Source organism: Microtus ochrogaster, unplaced genomic scaffold (assembly GCF_000317375.1).
Source record: "Microtus ochrogaster isolate Prairie Vole_2 unplaced genomic scaffold, MicOch1.0 UNK66, whole genome shotgun sequence".
Lineage (NCBI taxonomy): Eukaryota > Metazoa > Chordata > Mammalia > Rodentia > Cricetidae > Microtus > Microtus ochrogaster.
This window is the reverse complement of record NW_004949164.1, coordinates 1,897,913-1,906,047: the sequence shown is the minus strand read 5'-3', so window position 1 is coordinate 1,906,047 and position 8,135 is coordinate 1,897,913. Positions and strand designations below refer to the sequence as shown.

The window sequence follows — 8,135 nt, the reverse complement described above, 5'->3', positions numbered from 1 at the left end:
AAAGAAAGAAAGAAAGAAAGAAAATTTTCCTATGCTGGGTATGGCAAAGGAATTCCTGTATGTTTTGCAAAGAATATTGCTTTTGGGGGATGTCTTGGAGTGTTTCCAATACTAATTATGAGTCATGATAAACAATGTACATATTATACCAAGTTATCACTCATGGTAACTGGGTAAATGATATTTCATTCCCTCAATGATTTCCTCCATTCATGGAAGAATTGCGAGGAGCTAATAGAACTTCGTTGTGGAGATGATGTACTGGAATTATCCCATTAAAGTACAACATCACAGCGAATCACAGTACATTCCTTGCTGGTCTGGAAACCAATATGATAGTGACTGTTATCCTTTGTCTGTTGGTGGAGCCTGCTCATTTGTTCCTGGCTGCCCAGACCCGAAATGACCACAGAGAAACTATTTTAATTAAGTCATTGCTTAGCCTATTAGCTTGTGCATATTTCTAGCTAGCTCCTACATCTTAAATTAACTCATTTCTATTAATCTGTGTATCGTCATGTGGCTGTGGCTTACCAGGCAAAGTTCGGGCGTTTGTCTCCTCTGGCCTCCCTGACTCTGCCTACCTTCTCCTCCATCTGCTTGGAATTTCTGCCTTGCCCTCTTCTGCGCTGCAATAGACCCAAAGCAACTTCTTTATTAACCAGTGGCAGTCACAGCATACAGAGGGGAATGCCATATCATTTGTCTAGAGCAGAACCTTGGGATCAAGGATTTTCAGGTGGAATTTGGTACTCTGGCACAAAATTTTCACAGACTTATATCTGAAAACTTGAGCTACCTTGGGGAAATTGGCAGGACAATTGAGTTCTTCAAAACCTGTTTGCCCCCTTAAAGGAGCTGTCTTGGTGTGTGTAGAAATGCCTGATGTTCTTTTGGTGGGAGAGATAAAAATCTTCATGAACGGTGTTGTTTAATATATCATGCTCTGATTGTGTTTTGACTAATTGTACTTCTCAAGTGGATGATCATACCCGTGTATTGGTATTAAAACAACCTTCTGTTAAGTTGCCAGTGCATGTAAATGATCCATGGTTTGATGACAAATGGTCTGTGTCGGGCTTTGTTCTGTTTTTGTTTATAAACAAGTTCTGAAATAAACTTTGGGCTGTTTGACTGTTTTGGCATGAACCAGACAGACCTCCCGATTCCATTATCTTCTATCTCAGCTTCTCTCTTCAGACTTTTGTTTGGCCTTGAGGATCCCAACTCTAAAAACACCAGTTGACTTTGTAGGAGTGTGCTTCTACATTCTAAAGGCTTCAAGGGAGCCACTAACCTTAAATTACTATACAAAATTAGTGAGTAAACACTATTACTTATTTTTATGCTTACCAGAAAAGGGACTCCTGACAGGTGAAGAATGTCTTTGGTGCTGCTTAGCAGAAAAGGAGTCATTACTGTAACATGGGTGAGAGACAGCTGAAGGGCAAAAGTTTGTATTGGTGGAATGCAGACGTATCTCATTTGGACGGAAATTTTGAGGTTTAGACAAATGTTGCTTGCTTAAATATCAAAACCTGGGTTTTGTAGGTAGGGGTGCTGGAGCCTAAATCCAGGGTCAAGTAGGCACATCATCCTTTTGAGACAGGGTCTGTTGGCTCCCTTGAAGTCACTCTATCACCAGGATAAACCCAAATGAATCACAATAAAATACCACATAAGCCAGACACGGGGTGGCGTTGGGGGTGGGGGCAAAGACAACAGATAATTTGTGATTCTTTTATGTTATGTAAAACAATATATTATATATTAAGATTATATATAATGTAATAATGCATGCAGGTGAGCACAGGCATGGCTGCATGGATAGGGAGACCAGTGAGAAAATGCCAAAGGCACAAGTTCTTGACACCTATTGTACCGTGCATAAGGTGATGCCAACATGAGCGCTGCTTAGACCTCACTTCCCTATCACACACGTACATGTACAGTGAGGTGAGGTATTAGACGTAAAACATTATCACTCCAAACCATGCAAATACAAACTAAGGGTCTTAGTTGGGTTCGTTTTCTCTACTGACTAAATCCCCCAGTAGCAGAGGCCAACCTGAAATATTTCACAGATGGAAACAGAAGCAACAGTTAAGAAAGGCATTTAGTGGGAGTGAGGAAAACACGCTAGCAACTGCCAGACCCGGGGATACTTCTTGTTCGAACACTAGGAAGCCAGACAACCCAGTCTGTTTCTGGAGAGCTGGGTTCGTCTTGATCCAATTGAAAGCATATCCTGTTTAAGATCGGATGGCTGAATATTCCCATTGTTGGGCAATGCCTAACAGGGACTAATTTGTTACCCAGGCTGGCCAGTAGGGGGCCTCCCTGGGTATGTAATGTAATGTAAAGTTATAAAGCAAGTTTTTCTGTAAAGGAGAAAAACTGCATGTGTCTACAGACAGCTGAACAGACATTCCAAGCGACCTGCCATGCTATATTAAACTTTCACAACTTGGACAAACACGAACACAGACGTCAACCAGCTAACCGCGCTACCCACAGCAACAGGAGGCACTGTGATACAGACAGTCACAGCCCACAAGCACAGGACATAGGAGCTCCCGACAATGCTGCAGCCCTTCAGGGAGACAGGTGGTTGGCCCTGAAAAGGACCTTTGGAAAACAATCGACAAAAGCTACCACTTAGAGCAGCTCAGCCGCCGAAGCCGTAGAGGGTGCGGCCCTGGCGCTTGAGCGCGTAGACAACGTCCATGGCAGTGACGGTCTTGCGCTTGGCGTGCTCCGTGTAGGTGACCGCGTCGCGGATCACGTTCTCCAGAAACACCTTCAGCACCCCGCGGGTCTCCTCGTAGATGAGGCCGGAGATGCGCTTGACTCCTCCGCGCCGGGCCAGGCGGCGGATGGCGGGCTTGGTGATGCCCTGGATGTTGTCGCGCAGGACCTTGCGGTGGCGCTTGGCGCCGCCTTTGCCCAGGCCTTTCCCGCCCTTGCCGCGACCAGACATTGCTAACTCAGAGGAACAAAACCCGTCTGACTGCCTGCCTTAGCCACCAGGTCTCTCTTATAGGGAATGTGCGGACCGGAGTGAAAACAGGAAGCGCAGTGGCGGGAACTACCCGTGTCTGGGGGAGGGGCCCTCAGCGTCAATTTAACGCTACAGATTATAGACGAAAAGGAAGCTAATTCCACTCTTTTAATATTTTTCTTTAGTATTTATTTGTATAGGACCATCCTTACTTAATTCACACGTATCGAACAACCGAAGTCAGGCGCGCAGTCAATGTTTGCGAGTTTTTAAAGAGCTTTTGACAATTTTCTTTCAATGTGATCCCTGACGTGTCGGTATAAAACACAATTTATCACAAAATATACCAGAGGCGCCAGGCGGTGGTGGCGCAAGCCTTCAATCCCAGCTCTCGGGAGGCAGAGGCAGGCGTATCTGGCCAGCTTGGTCAGCCCTGGCTACACAGAGAACCCCGATCTCGAAAAACAAACAAACCAAGATTTTTTTAGCCCCGTGTGCTTTTATCCCAGCACTCCGGAGGCAGGGGCAGGCGGATGTCTTAGCTCGAGGCCACGGCGAGGTCAGGGACAGACAGGGATACAACACAGAAACCCAGTCTCGGAAGGCAATTTAAAAAAAAAAAAAAAATCCACAGGTTCAAAATTTAAAATTTAAAAGTGGCCACCTGAGTTGCTACCGCGAGCTTGTCAACACTTATATTCTTTAGCCTTCATAGTTGAAATAGATGTTAATTCGTGGGGCATCTAACGCTAAATTCCAGATGGGAAGCTGCCAGGGAAAAACTAGATGTACTAAAGCTCAATTTGGTGCTTTGCTTGTTTTGGAAGTGATCCGCCTGGCCCTGCCTGTAGCGTGCTGAGAAAAGGCGTGCAGCATCAACGCCCGGCCTTTTAAACATAGGCCCACAAATACCGACGCACCTTTCCAGGGACAGAAATCGCAAACACGTTAAGAGAAACATCACCAGGGACCTTGCGTATGTATGAAAGTGTCAGTGTTAAGAGAAAATGTTCAGCGCTTTAAGAGACATTGTAGATGGCTCTGAAAAGAGCCTTTGGGTCTGAAGTTTCTTAAAGTTCTGATGGTTGTCAAATTACTTCCCCTTGGCCTTGTGGTGGCTCTCGGTCTTCTTGGGCAGCAGCACCGCCTGGATGTTGGGCAGGACGCCGCCCTGCGCGATTGTCACGCGGCCCAGCAGCTTGTTGAGCTCCTCGTCGTTGCGGATGGCCAGCTGCAGGTGGCGCGGGATGATGCGCGTCTTCTTGTTGTCGCGGGCCGCGTTGCCAGCCAGCTCCAGGATCTCGGCCGTCAGGTACTCCAGCACGGCCGCCAGGTACACCGGGGCGCCGGCGCCCACCCGCTCCGCGTAGTTGCCCTTGCGGAGGAGGCGGTGCACGCGGCCCACGGGGAACTGCAGGCCGGCCCGGGAGGAGCGGGTCTTGGCCTTGGCGCGAGCCTTGCCGCCCTGCTTGCCGCGTCCTGACATCTCGAAAATACGACAGCTGTTAGCAACTGTACATGCGAAAGTCGCAAGAGCTTGGGCCTTATAGTTTTCTCTGGGCGCGAAAAAGAACCCTTCCGATTGGCTGCCTTTTTCTTTTCATTTAGACCAATGGGAAGCAAGTGTGTCATCGCGTATTTCTACTGGGCCATAGTACAGATGACGTCACCCAAATATTGCCCAATTAAAAGTGTGCTTTTCTAATCCTCATTTGAATAACGCCTTATAAAAAGGGAGGCCCCGGCCCACTCGCCGTTACAGTTCTGCTAGACTGTGTCGCCATGCCTGAGCCAGTGAAGTCCGCGCCCGCCCCGAAGAAGGGCTCCAAGAAGGCCGTGACCAAGGCCCAGAAGAAGGACGGCAAGAAGCGCAAGCGCAGCCGCAAGGAGAGCTACTCGGTGTACGTGTACAAGGTGCTGAAGCAGGTCCACCCCGACACCGGCATCTCCTCCAAGGCCATGGGCATCATGAACTCGTTCGTCAACGACATCTTCGAGCGCATCGCGGGCGAGGCGTCGCGCCTGGCGCATTACAACAAGCGTTCGACCATCACGTCCCGGGAGATCCAGACGGCCGTGCGCCTGCTGCTGCCCGGGGAGCTGGCCAAGCACGCCGTGTCCGAGGGCACCAAGGCCGTCACCAAGTACACCAGCTCCAAGTGAGCGCGCACATCTCGCTCTTAACCCAAAGGCTCTTTTTCAGAGCCACCTACGCTTTCAAAAAAAAGTTGTTGCACTCGCGTCTTTTGTCGCGGACGTGGGGACGTCTTAAGTCCTTTTAGCTTTCAGCCTGTTCTGTGAGACCCTGTGGGTTTGCTGGCACCAGGTGTCTACAAGGCTCCTGCCCACACCCTCGGCCTCTTCTGCCTTTCCACAAAGTGAATGAAAACGAATATGGCAAAGGCGACAGGTACGTTCCTGGTCGTCCGTTAGCTACTGGACCTATGTTCAAAACTTGTTGGCTAACCTAAAGAAGAGTAGGCCAGCAAGTAAAGCAACTGCGGTCTTTTTTCTTAAAGGTTTTGTTTTTGTGACAGAAAGTATCAAACTGAACACGAGCATTAAATACTGTTTTTAACCAGGGAATATTGTGGGGCGAGTGGGTTCCGAGCTTCAAAAAACCCTCTATAATTACCAGGTTCATTTCCTGTTTTTCAGGACAGGGTTCCTTTGTGTAAACGCGACTGTCCTGTGATTTGCTCTGTAGGACAGGCTGGCCTCGAACTAAAGACACCCGCCTCTGCCTCCTGCTTGCTATGATTCAGGGTGTGTGCCTTGGTAAGTTCCTGGTCTTCCGTCTGTTAATTTGTATTATAATCAACGATTATGAGGTCTGTGATTAGTACTGAACACAGCTGAAATCTTGGAGGTTTGCAGATTTAGGTGGAAAGAGGCTTGAGCTCACATCCGATCTGCCCACACATATCTGGCAACTTGTGTTGATTGTAATGGGATGCTCAGGACAACCCACCGCTACAGAGAGTCACATTTGCCATCTGATAGCTCAAGTTTGGAAAAATGCGTTCCCAGGACATCCAGTTGGCAGGTGTGAAGCTTTATTTCAGAATAAAAGAAAATATGTCTTTGAGAGGATGCTTCAGTGGAAGGCAGAGCTGAGCAAGGATTTTACTGCCCAACAGGATTCCTCAGAAAACTTGACCAAACGTTGACCAACAATAGGAGGGCCTTGAGGTCATTCTGCGTGGCAACAATTGCTCTTGGCACTGCAGGACTTCAGTCTCTGACTTTCTTGCCTTGCAAAATGTGAAATGTCAATTTTATGCTCCAGAGAGGCAAAGCACCCATGTATTGCCAACACCGGCCTAGAGAGGGCAGTAGAGCTTCATGGAAAATAATATTTAATATCTCTGCAGTCAGCAGTATCTCAGGGATGAGTTGTTTCCCCAGGAAAATCTCGGTAGGAAGAGGAACCTGCTAGCCAGGTAATGATTAGTGGTCTGAGCTTAGAATCCAGGGATCTGAGTGCAAATCTTGGTGGGATTATCTAGGTTTTCATTATTGAGTAGTGTTATTCCTTGAAACTTACTTGTCCCTCAGTATTGCACAACCCCTAAACCTCACCACACAGTTTCACAAGCAGGCCCCCAGCCTGAAATTAATACTGCAGGGAGCCTCCTCAATTGCTGGCAACCATGCTTTGGTCTGAGTGAGGAAGGGCACATTCTTGTCTCCTCCCCGGAGTGCCCACATTTCTTTACCTGTTCATTGTTAACAGAGAACTGAACACTTTTTATGTGCTGGTCTGTGATGTACCACACTGCAGCAGAAAACTAATGAGTGTTTTGTATATTGAAATAACAGCATTTAAAGATGGACATGTAGCCGGGCGATGGTGGCGCACGCCTTTAATCCCAGCACTCGGGAGGCAGAGGCAGGCGGATCTCTGTGAGTTCGAGACCAGCCTGGTCTACAAGAGCTAGTTCCAGGACAGGCTCCAAAGCCACAGAGAAACCCTGTCTCAAAAAACCAAAAAAAAAAAAAAAAAAAAAAAAAAAAAAAAAAAGATGGACATGTGGATGTGGCCGGCACCAGGGTTGCACAGGGTAGGTGGCTAAGGACCGTACAAAGTGGGTTGAGCACCTCTAGGACCTCCAGCCATCTAGACCTTTCTGTCCTGTTTCCTCTGCTTCTGATGGGCCCCAACACTTCCTCTCACTACCTGGAAGTTGATCCATTTTAGTTCAGATTAATATGAGTACTGGTTTTCTATGTTCCATAAACAAAATTTACAGAATCGAGTACAGTATGCATGTAGTTGTCGATATCAAGTGCATACCTAGCCTGTAATGCAAATCAGGTACCCCGTACGCTGAAGGCCCATTTCCAGCCCACGTCTGAGTACCAGGCATGCGGCACTAGTGGGAAACATGATTCCTTGCTCTACCTGACTTTCTGCTTCGGGGGAGCGATTCCACAGATGGAGTTTCTGTTCTTTTTGTCCTGGAAGTCACTCTGTTCACCATGCTGGTCTTGAATTTACAGAGATCCAGCAACCTCTGGGGTTAAAGGTGTGTGCTATCACTGCCTAGCTTGGATTGTCTTTTCAAAGAGGGGCTAATTCAAGGAAGGAAAAAAAAAAAAGAATTTAAATCGAGCTCATACTTGTAGAGAAATAAAGCTATTACACCCCTACTGTCTCACCTGAATGAGCCTGTCTTTGCCATTTGATTAGTCAGAAACAAACCAATATGAAGTAAACATGCATAGAGACCTAAGGCAGACAACTCCCAATGGTGTATTTGCCATTCAGAGGCTAGCAACTCAGTACCCAGCAGGAGCTGACAATATTTCGAGTTTAATACCAGCAACATAATGTCTCAGCCCCAAAGCTGTCAGTGCTGGAAGGCAGGCCCTCTTCTCTCTGTGTGTGGTTGCTGGTGCTGCTGCTGCTTTCTTCGGCTCTGCAATTAATTAGTCGGATGAAGCCCATTTCCATCTAGGAGGAGCGTCTTTCCCCTGGGTAAATGTTAAACTCATCTATGGACGAATGAAAAGGTACACAGGGAAACCCATGGTGATGTTTGGCCAACTATGTGGATATCTAGCTCATTGCTGTGCCAAGAAGACATGTAACATTAACATACAACAGTTTGCTGAAGGAGAAAACAACATA

General features: G+C 47.4%; 3 protein-coding genes across 3 annotated transcripts in view; 1 reads left to right on the top strand and 2 right to left on the bottom strand.

The window, feature by feature from the left end:
* Positions 1 to 2,668: 2,668 nt before the first annotated feature.
* LOC102002731 (histone H3.1) overlaps positions 2,669 to 8,135 on the bottom strand; it is a 69,201-nt gene continuing 63,734 nt past the window's right edge. The window contains exons 2-3 of the mRNA XM_005369903.3: positions 6,209 to 6,218; positions 2,669 to 2,986 (exon numbers count right to left, since the gene is read on the bottom strand). Coding sequence (XP_005369960.2) covers positions 2,669 to 2,986; positions 6,209 to 6,218 — 328 coding nt within the window. The remainder of the gene's footprint in view (positions 2,987 to 6,208; positions 6,219 to 8,135) is intronic.
* LOC101978889 (histone H2A type 1-E) lies at positions 4,079 to 4,487 on the bottom strand. Its single transcript, XM_005369904.2, has one exon. The coding sequence runs from the start codon at positions 4,485 to 4,487 to the stop codon at positions 4,095 to 4,097; it is 393 nt and encodes a 130-aa protein (XP_005369961.1). The 3' UTR covers positions 4,079 to 4,094.
* On the top strand, positions 4,784 to 5,210 carry LOC101979177 (histone H2B type 1-like). Its single transcript, XM_005369905.3, has one exon. The coding sequence runs from the start codon at positions 4,784 to 4,786 to the stop codon at positions 5,162 to 5,164; it is 381 nt and encodes a 126-aa protein (XP_005369962.1). The 3' UTR covers positions 5,165 to 5,210.

Bases quoted from the DNA above. Each gene is read 5' to 3' on its own strand.
- LOC101979177 (XM_005369905.3), top strand. From the start codon at position 4,784: ATGCCTGAGCCAGTGAAGTCCGCGCCCGCCCCGAAGAAGGGCTCCAAG.
- LOC101978889 (XM_005369904.2), bottom strand. From the start codon at position 4,487: ATGTCAGGACGCGGCAAGCAGGGCGGCAAGGCTCGCGCCAAGGCCAAG.